General features: G+C 39.6%; 1 protein-coding gene across 2 annotated transcripts; it reads left to right on the forward strand.

Moving 5' to 3' along the window:
- The first annotated feature begins 172 nt into the window (after positions 1-172).
- Positions 173-27,818, forward strand: snx19a (sorting nexin 19a). 2 transcript variants are annotated; one of them, XM_067438822.1, is made up of 12 exons: positions 173-402; positions 636-2,205; positions 2,351-2,480; positions 3,286-3,386; positions 3,492-3,608; positions 3,730-3,818; positions 3,914-4,007; positions 5,892-6,036; positions 6,352-6,475; positions 26,122-26,306; positions 26,549-26,636; positions 26,742-27,818. In XM_067438822.1, exons 2-12 carry the CDS (start codon positions 658-660, stop codon positions 26,869-26,871), a joined length of 2,751 nt encoding a protein of 916 aa, XP_067294923.1. In that variant the 5' UTR covers positions 173-402; positions 636-657; the 3' UTR covers positions 26,872-27,818. The 2 variants fall into 2 exon arrangements, with proteins under 2 accessions (XP_067294923.1, XP_067294922.1); XM_067438821.1 differs by having other exon boundaries at positions 173-2,205.

The raw sequence follows: 27,818 nt of genomic DNA on the forward strand, positions 1-27,818 counted from the left end.
ATATCAAGACAAACTGGTCCTTTTCCCCCATTTCTTTCTTTTTTTCTTTTCTTTTTTCTGGACAATTCCAGTCTTTAAGTTTTTTGTTGTTGAAATTCACAACTGCTGCAGTAAGAGGACGCCATTCAGTCGCGTTTTATCTATTGAACTGAAGTAGTCTGAGATGGACAGCTTGTTAGATGTTAATCTAATTACAGTGAAGTAGATTACCGACTGCAAGCGTCGAAAGCAACGACATGCAAGGCAAACTCCATATTAATGATAATATTGCTATACTGATCATTTCATAGACATCTACTGGGCACATCTACCTGGCGATGAGTTATGTGGTCACGGATATAACTTAGTTGAATAATAAATATTTGTGGGCCTGCTCAGTCTGCACACAGCCTCTCTGAAACAGTGAGTTTTTATGTTATTAATGTTTTTTGTGAGTTTATCTGCTTTAACTGCTAATGATAAAGAAAGCGGACAAAGTTTATCTGCCACAACATGTTTGCCTGAACACGAACGATAGTGTTGAGACGTTATTTTCTTTTGCTTTAACTTTGTATCAGTTTATTTTCTCTATTATTTTTAATCTAATTACTATTATTTATTTATTTGACAGTCTGTCTATCCCTTTCCTATTTAAGAGTCTCAACTTGCCTAAGTAAAATGCCAGGTGATGCCCATTCAAATCCATGGAGTCTCTCCGAGTCACTAGGGCAGAGAAGCATTCTTGGAGTTGTACTTCTGATTACATGGTTAGTTCTGTTTCATCTTCTGGTGAATGTGTGGCTGCTGTGCATCTTCACCAGTCTGTTGGTAGTGCTGGGTGGATGGCTGGGATCTCGTGTCGCTTTAGATGCCAACAGTCTCCTTCATTTGGAGCACTTCCTGCCCCTGGGTGAGTCCCCTCAAGTTCACACTGCCTCAGAGAGTGAACAAAGACTAGACTGGGAGATTCAAAGTGCTGTTGACAAGGCTGTACGGGACTTTGTGTCGTCCTGGTACAGCAGTTCTGTTTCTAAAGGAGGGGATGAGTTTGAATGGGAGGTAAGGGACGTTATGCTGGAGGCAGCCGCTGAACTGAAAAGGAGGGCAAGGCAGGTGGACCGGAGAGCTCTGGCCCAGAGGGTTCTTGAGCTTTGCGGATGCCATCTGCAGAGCTTCAGCCAAGCCAGGGAACTCCAACGAACACTGCAAGAAGAGTCCGACCAGTCGCTTTCAAACTCACAAAAACTATGGAGGTTGTACAGTAGAGCTGATTTGCCTCACCCTGCCCTGACTGGCCCAGCTAACCAGCTCTGCTACTCCAGAGCTCTGGTAGATCTCCTCATGCATGTCCTTATTCCAAAATCTCACTTGGAAACAAGAACAGGCCGCTACATGGTGGGAGAGCTCCTCACATGCAATGTTCTTTTGCCCCTCGTGGCAAGAATATCCAGTCCAGATTGGTTAAACCAGACCATTGTAGATGTGTTCACTCAGTCCACTGCCAAAGAAGAAACAAGTCCACAGAAAACACCTTCAGCAGACCTGGATGAATCCAATAGCAGCTTCTGGGATCATCACTCCCCGGTTAATTTCAACTGTCCTGAAACCTCCAGCATGCAGACAGCTTGGTCTATATCCACAGCCCCCCACCATGATTCCTCTGAAACAAGTTTTCAGAGTCAGTGGTCCTCTGATGAAAACGTACACCGGAGAAAAAGTTCTGGGATACTTTTTCCAGAAAGATTGGCCCAAAATACAGCTGATCTTCTTAGATCTCCGTACCGCACTAGCCGCCTGTATAGACACACAGACTGCGACCTGGAATCCCCCTCTTCGAATGAGAGGCAGATATCTAGTGAGTCTTTGAAACGAACTGACTCAGACGCTGAGGACTTCTGTGACTGCATCTCTCCATCAGATTTTTGTGGGCTGGTTTGTCTAGAGGAAGAGACATTAGGTTATTTGGGGAAATGTTTCAGGCAAAACATGATCATTTCAGAGCCTCCTTCATCACTGGAGAATACAGTGGAAGAATCCCCTGTCCAACCACTGACTAACACATCAAACTCCATTCCCAGAAGCCTTGGCCTGGACTCGTTAGATTTTGAAAACTCGGGGAATCTAGGGAGACCGGTATCTATTCAGAACTTGCAAATCATTGGGACAATAACAGCCAAAGAGCAAAGAAGCAACAGCACTCATCCATATACTCTTTACACTGTAAAGGTGAGATTTAAAAAGATGCACAAAACATGTCACGTTAAATACAGACAGACTTTTTTTTTACATTTTGTTTTGGAATTGTTTGGAATAATGATTCTTCAACCGTTTTTCTAATTCAGAGATGATTCATTGTGTTGTATGTTTGTAGTTTGAAACTGCTTCAGATTCAGATAGCTCTGATCAGCCTATGACATATATGGTGAACCGGCGCTACACTGAGTTCCTCAATCTGCAGACCCGTTTGGAGGAAAAGCCTGATCTCAAGAAAGTGATCAAAAGTAAGACATTTAAAATGTATTTGATTCACATATTATTATTCACATATTCCCAGACCTAATTAGAAAAATCTTATGCATAATATATATTATACTGTTTAGAAGTTTGGGGTCAGTAAGATATTTTATTTAAAGAAATTAATAATTTTATTTAGCAAGGATGCATTACATTGATCAAAAGTGACAGGGAAGACCTTTAGATTGTTACAAAATATTTAAAAAGCTGCTTTTTATTTCTATTCATAAAAGAATCCAACAAAAATGTTTCCATGAATATTAAGCAGCTCAACTGTATTTGACATTGATGCATCATTTTTTTTAACAACAAAAACAATCACCAGATTAGAATTAGACCTTTAAAAGGATAATTTGACACTAAAGACTGGAATAATTGCAGATGTAAATTCAGCTTTGCCATTACAAAAATAAAATGCATTTTAAATATATATAGAAAGTTATTTTAAATTGTGATTATATGTCTCAATATTACTGCTTTTCTGTATTTCTGATCACATAAATTCAACTTTGGTGAGCATAAGATACTTCCTTCAAAAACATAAAAATCTTGCCAACCTCAAAGTTTTGAATGATAGTGTACATTGGTAGAAATTGTACAAAAAATTATTTTAGGTTGTCACCGGGGGCAATACTATTTTTTTTGTTAATGTGAACTTTTTAACCTTTATAAATGCGGTGCTGAGATGTAACTATAACTATTAATATTCCTAACTAAAGATATCATGTTAGCAATTCGGTCGGTGCATCATCTCGACTTTGGTCCTTATTAAAATATGTGCACGCATTTAAGATGTCAAAGGTCCAAAGAAACTCTTCCCAGACCTTCCCTTCAGCAACCTGGACACAGACAAAGTGGAAGCCAGGAGAAACCAACTGGAATTATTCCTCAGGGTAAGAGATTTCCCTTCACTAATAAATCTTTACAGGCAGATGAAACGTGACATTTATGCAAAACCTTGGACTTTGTCTCTCTCACACCTTATTCGACTCCTGCAGAAACTGTGCACTATCCCAGAGGCAGCTAACAGTGAGGAGGTGCACGAGTTCCTTGCCCTCAACACTGATGCCACAGCAGCTTTCCAGAAGAAGACGTCAAGTTCGCGCATAGACAAGGTCACATTATATTAATGTTATTACATTATGTAATATATTAATGTTTAGAAAAGACTTCTTTCTCTTTCTTTTTAGCTTTCATTGTGGCATTTCTGTCTGTATATGTTTTCCATATAAACAGATGGTTGAGAACATAGTGGATACTCTGAAGACTGCGTTTCCACGCCAAGAGCCTCAGAGCCCCACAGAGGAAGGTGACCCACAAAGAAAGTGAGAATATATGAGACTTAGATAACATATGTCATACATGCAAGTTTAATATTCCTCTTGTTTTTAATTCCACAAACTCTCCTTTCATATTTCAGGCCTCGTCTGAGATTCTCCAGCAAAATAGCTCCTACTCTTAATATCCCAAGCCTGCAGCCTAAAGTGACATACTCTTTCAGTGAACGCTGCTCAGTGAGTCCTTCATATCATATAGAATGACACATAAAAAGTTGTTCACATTCTGTCCGTGCAACATGCAGATATACAAATATAAAATATTGGTGTGTTATTTTGAGTATGACAGGGTTTTTACTTATTGCATTATTTCTCAACCTTTTTTGTCTTATGTACCCCCATAGCCCCATCAGTACCTATTAAGGCTGGTATACACTACATAACTTTGTAGAAATCAGATTTTAAAACACTAGACGTCATACACCTGGCTTTGTAAATGGTTACAGAGGAAAACTGGGCATAATACACTAAATTAATGGTGATCACACATTACCAGACTTTCAGGTCATTCTGAACACAACAAACTCACACAGAAACCTACACCTCGTTGCTAGGAGAAGCATGACAAATGAAAGCAATACACGTCTCAAAATATTGAACATGATGGATTCATAGTCTGAAGCTAATAACGGAGTCTGTGCATCATACACTACGCAAATTTCTGTGAAATCTGTCAACTCCGACTGGCCGAAATCTGCAGACCTTCAGCTACTAGACTGCAAATCAGGTCGAAAATCTGGGAAAAGTCGGGTTGTGTCAACCTTTAATCTACATCAACCCTTAAATTTTTTACTTTATTCCACAATTTCCTGGATTTTCTTTAAAAAGCAAATTAATATTTTAAGGCATTCACTGAAAAAGAAAACCATGAGATTAGTTGTAAATCATTATTATAACCGCCCTTAATTACTTTACGTCACAAATATTTTTCTGGTAACACTTTATTTTACAGTGTCCTTGTTACATACACTATATTGCCAAAAGTATTGGGGCACCCCACCAAATCATTGAATTCAGGTGTTCCAATCACTTCCTTGGGCACAGGCCTATAAAATCAAGCACCTAAACATGCAGACTGCTTCTACAAACATTTGTGTAAGAAAAGAATGGGTCGCTCTCAGGAGCTCAGTGAATTCAAGCGTGTGGCATGGGACTGTAATAGGTTGCCACCTGTGCATTCATGAAATTTCCTCACTACTAAGTATTCCTAAATTATTTATTCCTAAATAAATGTTAGTGTTATTATAAATAAGTGGAAGCAATTGAGAACAACAGCCACAAAGTGGTAGGCCATGTAAAATCAGAGTCAATTGCTACAGCCCTCCAAACCTTTTGTGGCCTTCAGATTAGCTCAAGAACAGTGCATAGTAAACTTCATGGATTTGGTTTCCATGCTTTAATTTTAGCAAAACAAAAGTGAAAAGGAAAGTCAGTGAAAGGAAACTGTGTTCCTACAGGACCATGATGTTACTTTAGACAAACACCGGACGCAGGACTACAAATTAGTTAAGAGCTAGAAAAAGAGTTGAACATTTTACGCAGACTACATGAAGTGCATGTGTGCATTCCTGAGTAGACAAGGCTGTGGCTGTGAATGTATCTGTCAGGCCAGTCACATGGAGCGGAATATTCAGATGGCTTGAAGGAAGAAAGTTTCAAACAATCTGACCGTGATGGCCCGAATGCTTCTGTACCTTCTGCCAGACGCTAGGCGGGTGAAGATGAGGGGTCCTTTGCGATTACTGTCTTTAATATCTCCAGCAGGGTCTTGGGATCTGAGATGGTGCAATTTCCAAATCAGACAGTGATGCAGCTGCTCTGAATGCTCTCAATAGTCCCTCTGTAAAGTGCTGTGAGGATGGGTGGGAGAGGGTTTTCTTTACCTTTGTATAAAGTTAAGATGCTGCTGGGCTTTCTTCACCCTGGAGCTGGTGTTTAAAGACCAGCTGAGGTTCTCCACAAAGTGGACACCAAGGAATTTGGCGCTCTTGGCGATCTCCATGGAGGAGCGTTGGATATTCAGCAGAGAGTGGTTGTTACGTGCTTCGTCTCTTTCTGTAGGTTCTTCGAGGTTTCTCGCTGTCAGATTTGGAGGGGTTTCTGCAGGAACAGGAGAAGCTGATGGATGATGGTGGCAGGAGTCATTTTGCGGGAGGAAGACACATGAGAGAGCAGAGACCTGTAGAAAAGAGAGGAAGAGGAGCAGGTAGGCTAAGTCAACTTTAAAAGCAGAACTTAACAACTTTTCTACTTTATTCTCAAATGCACATTAGAATTGTGTAGGGTAAGGTGAAAATTTACTTTAATTTAAAAGATAATCATAAGGAATGTTGTACACCCAATCAGACAGGAGAGGGCAGTATAATGATGATGAATTACATACTGATTGAGAATTAGAAGTAGCTTTAATTATTTTATGAGATCAAAGCCTTTATCTGATAAAATCTAAAATCTAACCCTACCTTTTCACTGTCAAATTTGGATGTTTCAAACAAACTTCTGTGTGTTTGTGCTGACGTAGACACTGCCCTGGCAGATATCGCTCTGAATATCTTGTGTTTGCTGATGAAGGACCAGTGGAGCTGGCTGTGTACAGAAAACATCCAGAAAACAATTAGACTGCTCTTCGGCACTTTTATTGAAAGGTGAGTACAGGTTTGACAACTCTTATTTTAGGTCTAAGTAATTAAGGGAATTTTAATGGTCATTTTCGTGGTGTATCTTTTATTATCTACCCTGTGTGTATGTAAACAACTTTCAAACCACCAATTATCCAGTAATCACTTTGCTGGCCATGATGTTCATTGTTACCTTTGAATAATATGTGCATTTAAGCACATTAGAGTTTGTTTTTGACCCAAAGCAAAATCATTAGAAACCTGAGTATTATTCCATCATGCTGGCTGTGGAGACTTTTCTGTTAAAAGCAGCAATGTGGTCACCTTAGATGATATTCTGTATTATGTCTTTTCTAGGCAACTGCTGGGTTATATACAAAGTATGTTTGAAATCACACAAAGCATTTAAGTATATACAAAAATGAACTTTAAGGGGAACATTAATGGTTGTCCATTCATTCTTCTGCATAAGTATGTATGACCAGTTGGTCTCTTGCTTGCCAATCTTTATTAAAAAAAAGAAATTCTTACCATCACTGACTGTAATATCTTGAAAAAGCATAGATTATTGGATCTTAATAACATGATTAACCTTAAAAGAGCTTGTCTGATCTACAAGGTCCTACACTCCCTCGCACCACCACAATTGAATGATTTTATTAAATATAAAGATGGTTCAGAAAGGATCACGTGAGCTACTACTAGAGGTGACCTGGTAATACCACACAGACGCACCACCTTTGGACAGACTGTTGTCTGTTCATGGTGGGAATCTGTGGAAGAGCCTTCCATTAGCTTTGAGAGAAAGTTCTACTTATGATTCTTTTAAAGCTCAGATGAAGAATCAATTCTGGTTAAACCAAACTTACACTAATTTTTAGTAGCAATCTACATTTCCATTTAAACTTTTTATTAGAACATAACTGCATGTATGGGCTGATTGTGTGTGTGTGTGTGTGTGTGTGTGTGTGTGTGTGTGTGTGTGTGTGTGTATGCATAGAAATTGTATATTATTTGAATTTTGGTATTATCCTGACTGTGCATATGTGATTGCGCAATAATTACGATTTGTACTATAATAATGAGTTATGAGTGTAATGTAACGAGTGGTTTGTGTATTATTGTGAGTTGTGTAATGTGAGTAGTATGTAATGTGAGGTGTGTGCAATAATGTTGACCGTGTAGTTTAAGGATATGCAATAATGTTTGATTATGCAGTGGCCCTCTGTGACCCCAGCCCCTGGGACAATGGATGGAAACTAGCCTTTTGCTACAATCTGGTGTGTTTACATTCATGTATAATCATGTCTGTTCATTAACACACACTGTCCCTAATAAATAAATAAAATAAAATAAAAATAAATAAGTCCCCATCAGTCTTTAAGCGAAAAAAATCTTAGACGCATGGAAAGCAGAGCTTCTCATGCATGTGCTGTGCTCCACCCAATTAGAAGTAATAGAGGGCCTAAGCACAGGAGGGTGATTGGACGCAGCAGGGCTGATAACTGGCCAGCGAGCTATTCAACAGGATTGCATCTGGTTCAAGAGCCTTGCGTCATTTGTGTGGGCCAGACATATGTAAGCTGTCATAAGCAGTTAAAGAAGTGATGGCAAAAAAATAGCACATTGTGAAAAGACCTCACAGGAAACTGTGTCTGGTTTGCCGTATGGTCCCAAGATTAATGAGTCCTTTAGTTTAATGATCGTTATTTATTGTAGATAAGGCAACAATCTCAACAGGGTAACTGATCATTATCTGGTCTACACATGCATAACAAAGTACACAAATAGTTCAGTGATGTGTGTGATGAATTGATGACTTTAAAACCCTTTGCAAATCTATGGCCCAGTGAGAATAGACATGTAACACTGCCAGTTGGGAATCTGTATTATCTGATCACCTGTTGAATTTGCTGGCCTTTGTTACTCCAAATGGAAGAATCATAACAATGCATGAGGGTGTTTTCACACTTCCTGTGAGCTTATGTCTTCCTCATGAGGATTACAGCATTTTTACAGCATGTTCTGTCATTTCCCCCAGAGTACATCACTCCTCATGCCAGCACTAATATTTGTTGCACGCACAGTGAATATCTTCCGTCAATGCTTTCTGCAGGCCTTGATTTTCCACCAGCACTTTAGCTACAGTGGATCAAAAGGTTTTTTGCATTTTTTGAGTAGCCAGAGAAGGGGTTTTTATTCAAAGAATAAAGTTTAACATAGGTGTTATCACTGATTTCTTTTATTACTTGAATTTTTAGTTTGTAATACTTTTTTTCTCTGTTTAATGATACTATGAATGACAACACAGAGTCAGTCAGTATATTTACAACAAAACACTGATTCTTACTATCAAAAATGAGTTAATTATCGAAATCTGACAATGCAAGAAAACCACATTAACATTAGATTGGGAAATTATTAAGTTATTATCTGGCTTGGACATGAAATGTTAACAGAATGAAAATGCACAAAATAAAACATGCCAGTACTTTATTTAATAAAACAACACAGTTTAAGGTATTTGCATGCCTTTATGTGGTTTGTAAAGGGTTATTATGCATAATTTATGTAAGACATGTGCATCAAAATTTATTTTGTCATATATTTATGAGTAAATACTATAGCCAGAAGCAAATGTTATTCCAGTTTTGTTGAAACTTGCCCACTGGCATGCATAAAAATGTACTAGAGGGATGTCCTTGACCATTGCGTTGTCTTTCACTGCTTTTTTAGCGACTTGCGCATGAGTGCTGTTTTAAAAAAAAAAGGTGTTTCAAGCATTTCAACTTTTAAAGATGAATCTCGGACATGGCTTGTTTTTCCATTTTGTTGTACTGCATCTTGTGTTTTCGGAAGCAAAAAATAATTCTGTGTAGATGGTTCCTTTGTTCATTCAGCTCACTCCAGTTCACTAAATGCTAATCGAATCACTACTTTTCATAATGGGTAGGGCAAATCTGGCCCTCGAGATCCTGGCCCTCCCTGATCAAACTCACCTGGACTTAGATTTCTGAAGATCTCCTTTAGGGTTGGCACTGCAAAAAAATGGATCTTGGGGGCCAGAGTTACTCACCCCTGGACTAGCAGCCGAATGCATTGTTACATGAGAGACGGTCACGAAACATGATTATTTTGACTTTGAATTTTATAAAAAACGAACATGGCAAGGGAAAAGTTGCTCACATTTCTCAAAAAATGTTGACATGCATGATTACTGACTATGATTTAGAAATGATGCTACAGAATTCATACTTAAATGCTGTTGATGTCAAGGAATGTAGTGTGTGTCCTCTGTGCACAGGCAGGGGCACCTCTGCCATTGAATGCAATATACTGTAGGTCACTTTGGTTAAAAGTGTCTGCCAGATACATAAATTGTAAATGTAATGATCTCAAACAGACGCAGAAAACACTAAGAACATTAATTTTAGATGCAGATTAGCTAACCATCTCTTGGTTTGCATTTGTAAACTATATATGCACAGATTTCATGCTTCATTAAACACAAGTAGGCCATGTGTCTGCAATTCTCCTTCATAATGCAGAAGGCCTCGTCTGGTCACTTTGAGCATGTGTTTCTCACATTGCCGTATTTAGGTTTGGGATAAAGTTAGGCTAGATTTTGGCCTCGCCCTCACTAAAACGCGATACACACAAGCCAAAGTTGTTTTTCTGGAAGGTTATATTAGGATGGGCCTTATGTCTGTTAAATGATGTGACAGTTGATGCTGCCCTTGTCTGTATGACATCACCAGAACAGGACAGGTGTTAATTAGTGTGGCTAAAATCAGCACCTTATGTCAGCTGAATCTAAAGCTATTTTCTATGCATGACATCGGCTTAACTATTCCATGTGCCATTACTCCGGCATGTTTTTTTCCAGCCAAGTTGGGGAGTTCATGTGGTTTGGGGTCAGTACAATAAATGATGTGAGGTATAATTAGGATTACTGCAGTTTTAAAGGAATATTTCCTGTAAAAGTGGTGCGTAGAATGTTCTGATGCTAGATTTGGAGAGAGGGGTAGTTAGGTTTTAGATGAAGTGTTGATGCAGAGTTGAAGGAATAGTTCACCCTAAAATGAAAATAATGTCATTTACTCTCCCTCAGAGTTTCTTTCTTCTGCTGAAAAGAAGATATTTTGAATATGTTTTTCCTGAATATATTTTTTCCCACTATGGAAGTCAGTTGGGACGATCATCTGTGGTTACCGACATTCTTTAAAATATCTTCTTTTGTGTTCAGCAGAAGAAAGAAACCCGTACAGGTTTTAAACAAGTTGAGGGAGAGTAAAAGATGACAATTTTTATTTTAGGGTGAACTATTCCTTTAAGGTTATTTGCTCGGATTGATTGACAGGTTATAAGTAATTCAATATTTGAAAGGATGAGGTCATGGTTCTATCAAGATCTCCAGGTTTCTTTATGATTGCAACCTGTGCATTTTCAAACTGTGCTTCATTTCATGCACACATTGATGTACTGACATGATTTGAATATAATAGCATTCTGAATTCTTTTTGCGTGTGTGTATACATGCTAATCATGCTACGGACATCACATTGGGCATCATTTGCACTTATGCGAGTCCGATGCAGAAATGTTTAACTATATTTATTTGAAAAAGTCTTGCATTTGTTGCTGAATGAGCACATATGAGATGAAAGGGAAAAAAAGTCAATGATTTTGTGTTCTTACAAGTTTTGCGTTCCCCAAGAAACTCTGCGTTCATTCGCAAAACCTTTTTGCGCTCTGAGTTTCTTCATGTCCCTTCAGGGGCTTCGTACCTCAGAGCTAAAGGGTACAGTTTCAGTTTTAGCCCCAGTTATTTTAATTTATATTAAGTTCTTTCCATAAAGTGTAAAATGTCTAGTTTTGCTACAGGACACGTGAGGCCCTCATGTCTTCAATCACTCCAGACTCCATCTGGTAAACATTTGACTCTTAAGTACAAACTTCAGCACAGCATGTCGTTGGGACCTGGAGTTCCGGAAATTTCTAATAATATGGAAACAGGCAACAAATATTCAAGCCTCACTGACCTTCTCTCTCCATCCTGTCTCTTGAAAGCCAAGACAAGGTTGGCCAGACATACAGTAAGGCTCGTCATTTTCTCTAACAGTCGTTTTAGGAGCATTACCTTGAGGGATTTTAACTGGGATTAGATAAAGGGTAGAAACTAAAAGAGAGAGAGAGGTCCTCTTCGGTCTGGTCTTTATGTTAGCATCTTGGCCTTGTAAAATAGCCACAACTGTTTTATATATCCTCACTTCAGGCCAGCTCACGGGCGTTTCAGAGCAGTCTGTTCAGCTTCACATATATCATATGAGAAGTCCAGTTTCACCATTTGCCAGTAATGTGTTTGTTTAATTTGGCCAACCGTTTTCAAACTGTTAGCGAGGGTGTCTTATCTGTCTGGTTTCAAGCTAAATCATTGGTCCCTCAACAGCTATTTGTTCAAGTGGATAAACTTGCCGCAGAATAATCATGAAAGCTTTCTGTTAGCTGTTCCAGAATTGGGGAGTTTCTGTGGTGCTTAGATGGAGAGGAGTCTGGAAACTTATGTCTCTCTGTGGTTCAAAGCATGTATTGGCATCACTGGGGATGGAACATCTACAAACAGGGTTTTTATGTAATGGTCTTGGTCCATTTGCTTCCATCTCCATGTGCTCGATGTGTGTGGTGTGCACTGTGACACTTCATGCTTTGAAAATTTATTGTAGAAGAGCAGTTACACAAAAAAAGCCACTGATCATAGTCTCCACTTGTCTCTAAAATGATCTCTTACTGGATTGATAGAAATTGAAGACACATACTTTATTTGAAAAGTAAGTAAACATAATTGTGATGTAAGCAATGTGGCATAAATGCCTTGCTTTAAGTTGGCATAAAATAAATATTCACCCTGTTTTCTAAATACATGTTAGTGGTGTTATTGTGAAAGATTAATCTATGTATATTTAACCTTGTAATTTGTAATCAAAATGTCTAAACGTTATTTTGCGGTCAGATATGTCACAATGCAGAAGAAAAGATCTGTCACTAAGTTTAATTTTATATCTTGCAATTTTGGCTTCATAGTATCTCCCAATGAGAATAACTATAATGTATTTTTAATTTTATTACTCTGGTTAACCTTCTGGTTTTCAACCTTGTGGTTTTAGCCAGTGCATCAACCCAAAAGAATAAGACTTGCACTTTTAGCTGAAATTCCACATGTTGTGGAGAACACAATGTGCAGTTTACCAGCCGGCAAACAAATGCCAACACAGGCCACACTTTTGCACTTACTAACATAAACACCAGTATGTAATGCACACCAGGAAACAAAATGCTTGTCTTTTGTCAGCAGGGTGCTGCTGTCCGAGAATAAAATGTCCCACTGGAAATGCAAACCAAATGTTGGCCAGGAATGTTCTTGCTGTGTATACTGACATTACTATGAAGTCACTGGGTTAGGATGCATTGGCCTTTTTGATTTCAGTCCTGACTAGATCCTGTTTCGCCCAGTTGCTGGATTTGGAGATGCCCATTAAATGTGGTGGCATAAACACCACAGTTGGTTGTATATTTCTGCATCAGACCTCATGTCACCACAAGAGCATCTTGGCTCGATATGGCATGTGGAAATCATCTGTTCTGGTTTTCTGTTTTCATGTTGCATCATGCCAATTAATTAAATCTAATTCTGAGAACATTGTGTGCATGTCCTGTAGTATACATCTTAAATAGTTGTCTATCTGTATTTGGCCATTCTGTAAACAGTTCTTTTTATATATATTCTTTTTTTGATCACTTTCTTCATTATGGTAGGATTTCTGCACTTAATAGACCACTGTTAGCTGACCCTTCTAAGCAGACATTTTCCAGATTTGCTGCAAAAATATTGAACAGATGTAGATGACTTTCTGCAGGAACTCACTTACACAGTAACTGTAAAATCCCAGGTCAAATGAGCAGCTCCCAGTAGAGCAACAGATACTCAAGTAAATGAAGATCATCATGTGGTGTGATGCTGATCATTCTGCAATAGTATAAATACATGAAACTCAAACCCTACCCTAAAAAAACTAGATGCTCCTTAGCCTTATAGTTGTTAATTTTCCTATTTTTTTAAGATGGTGTCAAGAGACATGTTTGAAAATGACAGAAACAAGGACATTCATATGCACTTATAATGAAGCTGACATCAGCACATTGCACCAGTTTTACCACAAGGGGGCAGTGTCTTAGCATAAGTGGTAAATGTAATCGATGAGTACCTGAACTACTATTTCCTTTGTTCATAAAATAAGTCATTTGCTTAGCTTAGAATTTGCCATTTTCAGGCTGCTGTCATTTTTTTTTTCTTTCTTTCTCGGACATCTGACATTTTGTTAGGTGATTTGAAAAAAAGGCAGATTCAGTCTGACAGGTGATCAAATCTAATTAGATCAGTGGCTCTGTCAGCTGTTGTTACTGTTCAGTCAGTGGAGAAGTCACAGCACAGGGTATAACACAGCCGACCATAGAACTGTGTTTTTTCTTTGTTTGTCTGAATTGTGTGAGACGAATATCCAGCATTCATCCATCCATTTATACCATTGCCCTATGCACAAATCTTATGTTGGTAAGATTTTAATGTTAGAAAGAAGTCCCTTATGGTCACCAAGTCTGCAATTAATGTTGTGAAATATAATTACAATTTAAGTTATATATAATTGTGTTCAGTTTTAATATATTTAGTTTTCCTGTGATGAAAATTTATTTATGATGGCAAAGCTGGATTTTCAGCAGCCATTACTGCAGTCTTCATTGCCATTTGATCCTATAGACATTAATCTAATATGCTGATTTGCTGCTCAAGAAACATTTATCAATGTTGCAAACAGTTGTGCTGCATAATTGTGTGCTTGATGAATAGAAAGTGCAGCATTTTTTTTTAAATAGAAGTGTTTTTTTTTTTTTTGTAATAATGTCACTTTTGATCAATTTAATGCAAACTATTGTTGAATAAAAGTATTCTCTTTAAAAATCTTACTGACCACAAACTTTAAACGGTATTGTGTGTGTGTGTGTGTGTGTGAGCCTGTTTATGTGGTTTATGAGGACACAAATTTGTATAACTACATGGGTATTACACTGGTATTACACTATAAAGGTGGTTTATGAGGACATATCAAATGTCCTCATAATTCAAATGGCCTTAAAAACATACTAAATGATGTTTTTTTGAGAAAGTAAAAATGCAGAATGTTTCCTGTGATGGGTAGGTTTAGGGGCAGGGGCAGTGTAAGGGGATAGAAAATACGGTTTGTACAGTATAAAAACCATTAGGCCTATGGAGAGTCCCTGTAAACCACATAGACCAACATGTGTGTGTGTGTGTGTGTGTGTGGCATATACGTTAACTTTCTCCGTAATCTGTTAGCTCACTAGTTCTTTAGTATGAAAGGATCAGAAAATAATCTTAACTGCAAATGTAGAGTTAAACTTCAGTAAGGACGCTGTAGTGTGTGCAATGGTTTTGAAGCAATTGATTGGGACAGAACTTCTCTTTTGAACCTATGTGTTCCTGTTTTTTCTTCTTCTCCCCTTTCCCTTTCTTTCCCTGTCTATTTGCATGCACACAGAGATTGTTAGATAAAAACCTGTCTGTCGAGGGATCAGATTTGATTATTTTTCTTTTTATACTTGTACTAGAGCATATTGTTGTATAACCCAACACGTTTTTGAGTTATCTGAAGTAATGCCTCACCATATTTTCTTTTATGTCTTGGCAGAAGACTGTTTCACAAGAATCAAAATCAATAAAGCATTTCTTTTTAAGCGAGAGGAGGTTGGGACAAAGAATACATGTGGGAATGTGAGAGAGTAATGCAGAATGTCATATTTAGCAGCATGTGTGAAAGTACAGTATTTCTCATTGTGAAATAATATATGGATAATCATCATTTGGAGCTGTTGGATGTCTAACAGAGGTTATGTCATGTCTCAAAATTTGTTCTTCAAAGTGATTCAGTGCAGAAACACTGTCAGTTCGGTATTAGAAGAAATTCTGTCCATCCACAAATACCACAAGTTGTAATAGTGATACTGTAATAGTTTAATTTATGAATATATACATTCAGGATAGAAAATCGAACAATTCCTTCCCTTGTGGGTAAAAATGACCTGAAGCCTTAAACACTGCTTCATTTTTATTTGTCTAGAATGCTTATATCATTTTATTTTGATAATTTTTTTTTTTTTTTTTTTTTTTGCAAATGTTTTGTTTTGTTATTTTATTTACCTGTAAATTACCAGATTTTTACCAATAATTTTAATATAAATAAGCACATTCTTCATATTGTTTCACTTAAAGGGTACATAATATCTTGAATAGAGAAGTATTGCATGCTATATATCTCAGAAGTCTTTATTTTTATCATATTTATAAAAGACAGATCCACTGTATCTGATTCTTTCCAAGAAACAGCAGAGCACTTGGAGGCGTGCAGTGGGTGGAGCTAAAGAGACGCGCACACACACACGCACACACAAAACATATCAAGGCATTATCCCTGGATAACTTCTAAGTGTTCGTGTTGTTTTCATTACATGCACTTATTGCCAACAGAACACAGACATTTGAATCAGTTTCACTCACCACCAGCGGTTTCGACTCGTGACTAGGAACAAACAAACACACTTGCAGAACACCGTTGCTACTCTGGAAAAACAAACTGCATCCATTGTTTCCTTAACGCTGGGACATTGTTGATTTTGTGGTCTAAAAACAAAATGACAACGCTGCCTACGGCTTCTGTAACTCAGACAAAGCTCGTTGCTCTTGCTCTTGCTCGGGTTGACACATAGCAATACAAGCAATTTTGCCCTTTATGAAGTTCTACTTAGTTGAATCGTATTTGGGCACAGAAATACTTTGTCTTATGTCAACAGAATCCAACTCTTTAACAGTGTAAATAAGTTAGAATGTATTAAGTAGCATTAGATCCCCCTCTTTAAATACAATAACTCTCCCATGTATGAGAAGACCTGTTAAAACTTCATAATATATCATACATTGGGTGTCTTTGCTGACCTGTTTGAAAAGGAAAACAACAACAACTTTTCATGACTACTGCATGGCTTTATAGCTCTATTTGGAACAAATGAACTGTACCGTTGGGAAATGAAGTCCCGTTGAAGTCAATTTGTCAGTTTCTTTATGCATTCAGGCACAGATTTAGACTACAAAACCTTTATTTTGTAGTCTACAAAATCATTTTTTGAAAACAATTATGCATTTTAACTGTGCATTTATGATGCAGTGTCATATTTTGCTATAATTCAAGTTAGTAAGGTGGACAGTACGAAAAAAATGAAAAAAGTAAAACCTTGAAATGAAATGAAAAGAATGCTGTAAGTGTTAAAATTTCACCATTTTTGTTCTGCATTATAAATATGTTCAAATTTAACCACTTCATATCTGTGTGAGGTCTGCATTGACTGATTTATTTTTATTAGAAACCGTAAGGAAAATCCAGTCCACAGAGTCAAACCAGCTACTGAGTCTTTATATGACTCACTTGCTGATCTGCAAGAGCCATGTCATTAGTTTAATATAGCTAACAATAACATAAACCTTATGTAATGGAATGAGAAGTAGAAGTAGGAAATGAGCTTCCATATGAACGATTGTTTCCTCATATTTAACTCAAAAGTTTTTTAAAGGTCTCGACATTGACTATCTCCACTGTGCAGCATGCCTGTTTGTTTAGTCTGTGTCTATGCATGCACAACTGTGTGTTTATTTGAGGCATTGAGGGCATGTGTTTGTGTGGTCGACTCCACAAAAAAGGCTTTCAAGGAATGTGTATCTATCAAATTCAGTTCAAAATTGCAATTTCCTACAGTATGTTTTTGTGTGTACGTCTGTGTCAGCGTGCTATTTCTAGAGACGAGGCATGCGACCCTGGAGACCGTTTTAGCTCCCCATTGTCAATCACACAGGTGACATGCAAAGAGCTCAGAGAACATGTGCACGGCACGGCAGAGAAATGGAAAAATAAACAGATATGTTCAGCCAGCTGTTAGCAGAACACTGGCCCCTCCTGACCCACCACTTCTGAGCTCCTCATGCACTTGTGGAGTTTATTGTGTTTCCTTTGCCTGATCGTAGAGTGTGCAGATCTTTTTAGTGGTATGGCACAGTGTGCATAATATTAGCCTTGAGATTTCAAAGAAATTAACAGTGAGATAAAGATAGAGGTGATGACAGGGCCCAGCTTGAGTGACAACGAATAGTTCCAGTGCAGTTGACATTCAAGACACATTTATCACATTTTCAGACAGTTGGTGTGTTGGTGCTGAAGTTTTTGTAAAGACTTTGACTTGAAAAACATATGTCATAACATAAGTGAAATATTTAAATCATGTTAAAATTTGTGGTTACACTTGGATTTGGTTCAATTCCCATACATGTTAATGTATTTCAGCTACATTGTCAATTTTGCTGACATCACACACAAACAATCTCTCTCTCTGCTAATGCTGCTAATCATATAACTTCTCTTTTTGAACTATTCGTTAAAATAAACCAGCTCATATAAGAGTCATTGCTTTTGGGCTACACTGCTCTTGCTTGTTTTTGATCCACTAAAATGAACTGGTTCATTAGTGTCATTTATGGTTGACTGGTGGATGATGAGAAATGGGAGATGAGAAATGTCGCCTTGTCTGAAATAAATTTTATTTTTAAGTACTAATATTACTCTAAAACTGAAGAAAATAAAAAATAAAGCTAATTAGAAATCCCCAAAAATGGCAAAATCACATAACAAAATTGCTAAAACTTTCCCTGCCAGGTGCCAGCATTTGAAAAAAAAAAAAAAGTTGCCAGCCACCAACAGCATTTTTGATCATTTTCACAAAAGTTTTATGGTCCTTTTGGTCCTTAACAAACATTTTTTTACTGTTTGTTATATTGCAGCCATTTGCTAAAATCATTTAAGTTAAAAAAAATTCTCATTAATGTACACACAGCACCCCGTATTGACAGAAAAACACAGAATTGTTGACATTTTTGCAGATTTATAAGAAGAATTTTTTTTTTATATTATTTTTAAAAGAAAAACTGAAATATCACATGGTCCTATTCAGACCCTTTGCTCAGTATTTGGTAGAAGCACCTTTTGATCTAATACAGCTATGAGTCTTTTTGGGAAAGATGCAACAAGTTTTTCACACAAGGATTTGGGGATCCTCTGCCATTCCTCCTTGCTGACCCTCTCCAGTTCTGTCAGGTTGGATGATAAATGTTGGTCGACAACCTTTTCAGGTCTCTCCAGAGATGCTCAATTGGGTTTAAGTTAGGGCTTTGACTGGGCCATTCAAGAACAGTCACAGAGTTGTTGTGAAGCCACTCCTTTGTTATTTTAGCTGTGTGCTTAGGGTCATTGTCTTGTTGGAAAGTGAACCTTTGGCCCAGCTTGAGGTCTTGAGCTCTCTGGAGAAGGTATTCATCCAGGAAATCCCTCTACTTGGCCGCAGCCCTGCAGCTGAAAAACACCCCCACAGCATGATGCTGCCACCACCATGCTTTACTGTTGGGACTGTATTGGACAAGTGATGAGCAGTGCCTGGTTTTCTCCACACATACCGCTTAGAATTAAGGCCAAAAAGTTCTATCTTGGTCTCATCAGACCAGATAAAATGTTATTTCTCACCATCTTGGAGCCCTTTAGGTTTTTTTTGTTGTTGTTGAAAACTCCATGCAGGCTTTCATGTGTCATACACCGAGGAGAGGCTTCTGTCGGGCCACTCTGCCATCAAGCCCCGGCTGGTGGAGGGCTGCAGTGATGGTTGACTTTCTACAACTTTCTCCCATCTCCCGACTGCATCTCTGGAGCTCAGCCACAGTGATCTTTGGGTTCTTCTTTACCTCTCTCATTAAGGCTCTTCTCCCCTGATAGCTCAGTTTGGCTGGACCGCCAGCTCTTGGAAGGGTTCTGGTCGTCCCAAATGTCTTCCATTTAAGGATTATGGAGGCCACAGTGCTCTTAAGTGCAGCAGCAGAAATGTTTTTTTGTAACCTTGGCCAGATCTGTGCCTTGCCACAATTCTGTCTCTGAGCTCTTCAGGCAGTTCCTTTGACATCATGAGTCTCATTTGCTCTGACATGCACTGAGCTGTAAACTCTTATATATACAGGTGTGTGGCTTTCCTAATCAAGTCCAATTAGTATGATCAAACACAGCTCAAATGAATCATTTTAAGAATGTTCAGAAGAAATGGACAGCATCTGAGTTAAATATATGGCTGTCACAGCAAAGGGTCTGAATACTTAGGACTGTGATATTTCAGTTTTTCTTTTTTAATAAATCTGCAAAAATGTCAACAACTCTGTTTTTCTGTCAATATGGGGTGCTGTGTGTAAATTAATTTAAAAAAGGAGGTCTGAATACTTTCCGTACCCACTGTATATCTGAACAGGTAATATGTCAAAATAAATAACAAACCCTGTGCTTTTTTTCTATTCTATTCTTGTCACAGTCACTCCCGGTCCCGGACTCCATTTCCCAAGATCCTCCCTGTCTTACACCTGAACTTACTTCCTCATCTTCTCTCCCACTCTCCCCGGATTCCCAGCACCTGGTCCTCATCATTAGCGCACACTTTATGTTTGGACTCACTCTTTGTCGGTTCTTGTATGTTTGTTTGTATCAAGTGTTTATTGTAGTGTGTTAATGTAGTTTCCGTTCTCCAGCTTTGTGCATATTCTGTTCTGAGTCTTTGTGAAAATAAACCCGTCTAGTTTTGGTTATCTATGGATGCTCCATGTACGTATTCCTTAGTTGAAACTATCAATCTAGTTTTGTTTCTGAATGGTTCCCCGTACGAAATCGAAGAATGTGTGCCTCGTCCGAACCCATCATCAACATCCGCGGCCGGGCCAGTTCGCCAGCAGCCAGGTGCCTCCACTCATCCCTCCAGTGGACCGTCCAATGAAGTCCCGCAGTCCAGGAAACCACGGAGGCCGAGAAGGGCCAGCAGCAAGCCCGCGCCTCCAGTCCCAATGGCCGGCACCGCACCAGAGCCAGAAGAGGGCTGGCTCATAGATTTCTGGACAGCGCCCGCTCTGCTCCCTCAAGAGCTCGCTCCTCTGCCTCCATAGCCCGCTCCTCTGCCTCCAGAGCCCGCTCCTCTGCCTCCAGAGCCTTCCCAGGCCTCCCAGAGCCTTCCCCAGGCCTCCCAGAGCCTTCCCCAGGCCTCCCAGAGGCTTCCCCAGGCCGCCCAGTGGCCGCTCCAGGCTTCCCAGAGCCGCCGCCTCCTCCCGGCTTCCCAGAGCTGCCGCCTCCCGGCTTCCCACAGCCGCCGCCACCCGGCTTCCCAGAGCCGTCTAAAGACTCCCATGAGTACCCCATCCAGCCGCCCTCGAGCCCCCCTGCCAAGACCCTAAAATTGCAAAACAAATTTGGGGGGGGGGGGGGGGGGGGGGGGGGGACGACGACACTATAGGTCTGTGGGTGGGGAGCATAGGGGTGGGGCTCCAGCATCATCAAAGGCCCCGGCCCAGCCCAGGACTCTAGCCCAGGTCAAGTACTGGTAATCGCCAGCCTGGTACTCCTGTTGTTCCCATGGCCGCCTCAGGCTCCTGTCCCGCCATGGCCGCCTAGGCTCCGGACCCGCCATTGCCGCCCCAGGCTCCGGACCCGCCATGGCCTCCCCAGGATCCGAAGGTCCTCCGGGGTGCCCACCCCCCATCCCCGGTGTTATATCTTAGGCGTGAGGACGTGCCTATCGGAAAGGGGAGGTAATGTCACAGTCACTCCCGGTCCCAGACTCCATTTCCCAAGATCCCCCATGTCTCACACCTCAACTCACTTCCTCATCTTCTCTCCCGCTCTCCCTGGATTCCCAGCACCTGGTCCTCATCATTAGCGCACCTTTATGTTTGGACTCACTCCCCTCACTCTTTGTCGGTTCTTGTATGTTTGTTAGTATCAAGTGTTTATTGCAGTGTGTCAATGTAGTTTCCGTTCTCCAGCGTTGTGTATATTCTTTTCTGAGTCTTTGTGAAAATAAACCTGTTTAGTTTTGGATGTCTTGGACTTCTCATTGCCTGACTACATCTACACATAACTATTCTATTTATTATATTATATTATATTCCAACCCTTGAATATGGGTAAGTTTCAAAAAACAACAATAAAACATTTTCAGCAAAAAGCTGAGAAAATCATGTTTTTGTTACTACATCTGGATTAGATTCGGAATGATGATCAAAACAGATGGAGTTGATAGAGTCCATCAACACACCCAAAGCTTGCACAGTCCTACAGCTCATACTGGGTCTACATTTAATTTAGTAACATTAGATAGTTTTGATTTATATACCGTTTACATAATGATATTTTTGTTTCTGCTTCTTTTTTCTTGTTTTGATTAGGAGATTCTGTACTCTTTTAGAAATTGTGTAAATACAGCCCCTACCATATAATAGTGAAAAACCAGAAAGATGAAAATGTCATCAATGGCAGGGAAGTATTTTCTCACAAATGACGTATTGGGCCCTCTTTTAACGATCTAAGCGCATGGTCTGAAAGCACATGGTGCTAGTGCACTTAGGACATGTCCGAATCCACTTAATGAGTCATGGGTGTGTCAGCAGTTTGGTTTGATTCCTCGGTTTCCTTTCTCTGAACTGCACGTACGACTTCTCTCAGCTGTCTGGTATCTTAATCAGCGGTCGTGCTCTGCGCATCTCACACCTGTTCCTCCTTTGTCCTGATCACCTTTCTATTTAATTCTCACGCTCTTTCTCTCCTCTTTGTCGTGTTATTGTTTGTTCATTCAGGTCTGCTACTTACGACATGTCATTGTCTGCTCGTCTAGTTCTGTTTCACCTTGTGTGTGTGGCTGACAAGGATTTCTTCCTGTAATCTGCTGCCTACAAGTCTGCTCATCTGCACCACCTTGTCTGCCAAGTGAAGAGTGTGTTTCCGCATTTCCAGTATGCACTCTCTGACAGCAGCTCCCTGCACTAGGCTACCCCGCCTGTTTGATGTCTGGGCTCTTTTAGTTTCCATCTCCTGATCTGCATCCGCCTAGACTGCTGGTAACCAGCAGACAGCCTATTTTGTCCTTTCTGTTTAATACATTTCTGAAAACAGCTTTCCCTTTTGGGTCCTTTCTACATTGTGACAGGGTCTGTTTTGGGTGTCCCTGGGTGTGTAATAAGCAAAGTGTATGCGCGTTGTGGACCCGCCTATAGGCGCATATTACTAACAAGCTATTTAAATAACAAAACAAATATTGCCTATTGACTTAACCAGGTTTCAGTTGGTCAATGGTATAGTCGTTTTCTGTTGCCTCAAGTTACCAATGAGCCAACAATGTGCCTGAACACACCTTGTTTTCAGACCAGCACGGCCATGGGCACACAGGACATGGATCACTTTCGTCAGATATGATTGATTGCCAATTAGAATATAGTTTAGATTGGCAAGGCGAGGCAATACAACCCCTTAGGGTAAACAGAACTGAATCATTAATGTTGATATTAAATGTACAAAATAATTCAGGAATTTAGTCGGATTTAAGGGGAATTAGAATACCATATCTTGACTGACAAGAGGAGGAGCTAGGGATGGAGGAGGGCAAATGAGCTCTGGAGAAATGTGATAGCTGCTGATAGTACTGAGGATGGATATATATATTAGTGGTGGGCCGCTATCGACGTTAACGTGAGATTCTTATCAGGCAATTAAAAAAATATTGCCGTTAATCTATTCTCAAAGTTGGTTTGGGAGCTGGGTCTATACTATGCAAGCTATGATGACTTCCACTTTGATATTTTAGCAAAGATGTATACCTAGCCGAATTGCGCTGTAGGGGGCAAAAATTAGTCTTTGGACCTGTGTGTATGCCTACTGTCAAATTACCACCTCAAATTTGACGTGCTTACATGGATGCAGCTATGAAGCCGCTAGGTTTAAAAGGTTGAACGATTCAATGGACTGTTTGTGAGACGTTATCTAAACCGATCTGGGGTTTACGTGTGCTGACTTTCAGTCAGAATCATTTTGTGACGTGCACACAGTTTGTCTGCTGCTTCAGAAATGTCAACGTTGTCCTCCCCAGCAGCTGGAATGAGTTTGCGGTTGCCATAGCAACTCTCAACGGCCACCAGGATTTATGCGGTTTTATAAAAACTATTCATTTGTTCTAAAGTGTTATAATCATTTCAGAAAAATAAATTCTTCTGTTAGGAGCAGTTGAAGTAAAAAGTGCCTTGGACAAACGCTGTCAAGATGAGAGGGTGTAGCCAGACTGTGTCTGTCATTATGTTTCCAACATTATCTTCATAACTTCTTACGAAATAAAAAGATTACCCCTTAAAAACCCCTACTGTCCCGTCTTGCAAACATTATAGCCTGGTGTTAGCGTGGCGCACTCATATATATATATATATATATATATATATATATATATAAAGTGAATGTGCGGCGTGAAGAGTGCTCAATGCTCGGCGTGTTCCTGTCTCTTTCCCTCTTTAGTGCTCGCGGTGATGTGGGTCCGTGCTCCTTCTTCCATAGTGGGGGGGCTGGCCGTCACACGCTGCTCTCTATGGGGTAAACGGAGACACCAGTTAGCCAAGTCTTGTGGAGACATCTCTCACCTCTCTGGTCGTTTGTCGGCTTTATGAAGCCGCCCACTGATGATCCGCAGGTGTGATGGCTCAGCCCGTGATGAGCGTGTACAGGTGTGACTGCCTTGTTTCCAGGGCGACGCTGATGAGCGCTCGGGACACTTGTCACAATATATATACAGGGAGTGCAGAATTATTAGGCAAATGAGTATTTTGACCCTATCATCCTCGTTATGCATGTTGTCTTACTCCAAGCTGTATAGGCTGGAAAGCCTACTACCAATTAAGCATATTAGGTGATGTGCATCTCTGTAATGAGAAGGGGTGTGGTCTAATGACATCAACACCCTATATCAGGTGTGCATAATTATTAGGCAACTTCCTTTCCTTTGGCAAAATGGGTCAAAAGAAGGACTTGACAGGCTCAGAAAAGTCAAAAATAGTAAGATATATTGCAGGGGGATGCAACAGTCTTAAAATAGCCAAGCTTCTGAAGCGTGATCATCGAACAATCAAGCGTTTCATTCAAAATAGTCAACAGGGTCGCAAGAAGCGTGTGGAAAAACCAAGGTGCAAAATAACTGCCCGTGAACTGAGAAAAGTCAAGCGTGCAGCTGCCAAGATGCCACTTGCCACCAGTTTGGCCATATTTCAGAGCTGCAACATCACTGGAGTGCCCAAAAGCACAAGGTGTGCAATACTCAGAGACATGGCCAAGGTAAGAAAGGCAGAAAGTCAACCACCACTGAACAAGACACAAGCTGAAACGTCAAGACTGGGCCAAGAAATATCTCAAGACTGATTTTTCTTAGGTTTTATGGACTGATGAAATGAGAGTGAATCTTGATGGGCCAGATGGATGGGCCCGTGGCTGGATTGGTAAAGGGCAGAGAGCTCCAGTCCGACTCAGACGCCAGCAAGGTGGAGGTGGAGTACTGGTTTGGGCTGGTATCATCAAAGATGAGCTTGTGGGGCCTTTTCGGGTTGAGGATGGAGTCAAGCTCAACTCCCAGTCCTACTGCCAGTTTCTGGAAGACACCTTCTTCAAGCAGTGGTACAGGAAGAAGTCTGCATCCTTCAAGAAAAACATGATTTTCATGCAGGACAATGCTCCATGACACGCGTCCAAGTACTCCACAGCGTGGCTGGGAAAAAAGGGTATAAAAGAAGAAAATCTAATGATATGGCCTCCTTGTAAACCTGATCTGAACCCCATTGAGAGCCTGTGGTCCATCATCAAATGTGCGATTTACAAGGAGGGAAAACAGTACACCTCTCTGAACAGTGTCTGGGAGGCTGTGGTTGCTGCTGCACGCAATGTTGATGGTGAACAGATCAAAACACTGACAGAATCCATGGATGGCAGGCTTTTGAGTGTCCTTGCAAAGAAAGGTGGCTATATTGGTCACTGATTTGTTTTTGTTTGGTTTTTGAATGTCAGAAATGTATATTTGTGAATGTTGAGATGTTGTATTGGTTTCACTGGTAAAAATAAATAATTGAAATGGGTATAAATTTGTTTTTTGTTAAGTTGCCTAATAATTATGCACAGTAATAGTCACATGCACACACAGATATCCCCCTAAAATAGCTAAAACTAAAACTTCCAAAAATATTCAGCTTTGATATTAATGAGTTTTTATGTGTTCATTGAGAACATGGTTGTTGTTCAATAATAAAATTAATCTTCAAAAATACAACTTTCCTAATATTTCTGCACTCCCTGTATATGCTGTGATCATATTTCAGACGTGATCAGCTGACAGCTCGCTGATGTGAGTTTGACTAATATGACCTGCCAGAACTGACAATATGTGCTTGATTTAAACAATGTGGCACAGAACATGAAAATCAAAACTGCGGCGGCTGAAACTAGCAAAAAACACTTGCCGTGCTATATCGTGCCAGGCAGGTATATTATAGGGCCCAAAGAGTTTAAACCAAAATAAAAACTAAATGCTAAAAAAATACTATAATTTATATAAAGCATAATAATATAACACCTTAAAAAAAACCTATGGCCCGTTCTCCATTTCCTTGTCTTTCTCGTCTACCTCAGATGGCTAGACGTAGGCATAGGCCACCTGAGCAGCGCCCCATGCTGGGTAATCTACCTGCGGGTTCTCCAGGATGCAGTTTGGCCCGGGGGTGAGCTGCCTGCAGTGCCACGTCCTGAGAGGAGCCCAGAGCAGAGAGAGAAGACCAGACTCCAATGCCTGCAGTGCCTTATGCAGCTGTTCCCAGGTCAGTTCATACCACGACATTAGAGCTGCTTCAGAATTATTGAGTTGGGTTGTCTTCGTACCAATTTAGACACATTTGACACAATAGTCATGTTGTATCCACCGTTGTAACTGGTTTATCTAAAACGTTTGAAGTTCATTTGGTGTGTGTTTTCATATTTATGTGAAACACACATTTTCATTGCAAGCAGTACATACTAACACAAAATGTATTTATTTTGATATATTTTGTGTGAATTGTAGAGTTAATTACAGACATGCTTGGCTCTGGGAAATTCAGGCTAGTGTGGGAGCATGTGCTGGAATCTTTACAGGACCCCAATATCAACAGGTAATAGAATCTAAATTCACAATATCAGAATCCTTACAACAACAACAACAGATTATCTTTAATGACCTTCCTTGTTAAGAATCTGATATATATATATATATGCAGGCACTTGGTTTACTGTATCTTTGACCTGCTGCTGGAGTTCCTTGTTCCAGAATTTTCTGAGGAGACGTTCCAGAGGTCTTTACTTCAGAGTCTTCCTGGGGATGTAGAGAGAACGCCATCATCCTCATAAGGACACTGTGTTTCTTTTCTTTAATCTCTCTGGAGGCTGAGGACATTTGGATGTGTTTTTATCAGTCTGGCTTATCAGTCTGGCTGGCTTTGTAGACAGCTGCTTTCATCTCAAAATGTTCATCTGACTCACTAACTCACAGTACAGGTGGGTTTGGCATTAAAGTTCAAAATAATATGAATTTAAGAGGTTTGCACCATTTTGAGCTTACAACTGTTCATCTTGCTGTGATGCTTGAATATCACATGCATTAATAATACGCAATGATAAGCATTATCACACATTTACATTTGTTTATTACGACTAAATTTAAAATGACGTCTTGGCTGGCCACTTATATGGACTCTTGAATGTAATTCAATTGAATGTAACATTTTATATACAGTGTGTGAATGCGGAAAGGAAACTAATATAGAGATTTGTATTGAATTAAAATGTGTATATTACTATCTTATAAAACATATGACTTTACAACATTATAAAATACACAAAAGAAAAAGTAAATGCATCTTATGTTCTGTTTTTAAATCTGCAGTCCATAAGTTTGACCTCTTTGTCGCTATCTCTGTTTGAAACCTGCAATTGCTGTTTTTTGCAGAATTAATGTTTTTTCGTGGGTTGGGCATCACCAAACCTCCTCAACACATTATTATTGTTATACTTTGTTCTCAAATTTTTAGCGTTAATAACATCAGCATTGTTTGACAATGTGTATTTAGTGTGTATTAGCATTACCTGTAGATTTAATTTCCTGTACAGTCTATTCTTTTTGCTTTTGACTACAGGTGATTATCCAATTTTTTACTGATGATTGTCATTTGGACCTTTCTGGATTACAATCCGCCGTCAAAATTGTACATTTAATTGTTCCAGCTGCTGTGAGAAAAGGCTATAAAGGATTCGCCACCTGCAGCATCCTCACATGCTATAGTCTAGCCGCATTCCTT

The sequence above is a fragment of the Pseudorasbora parva genome, chromosome 3, assembly GCF_024679245.1.
Source record: "Pseudorasbora parva isolate DD20220531a chromosome 3, ASM2467924v1, whole genome shotgun sequence".
Classification (NCBI taxonomy): domain Eukaryota; kingdom Metazoa; phylum Chordata; class Actinopteri; order Cypriniformes; family Gobionidae; genus Pseudorasbora; species Pseudorasbora parva.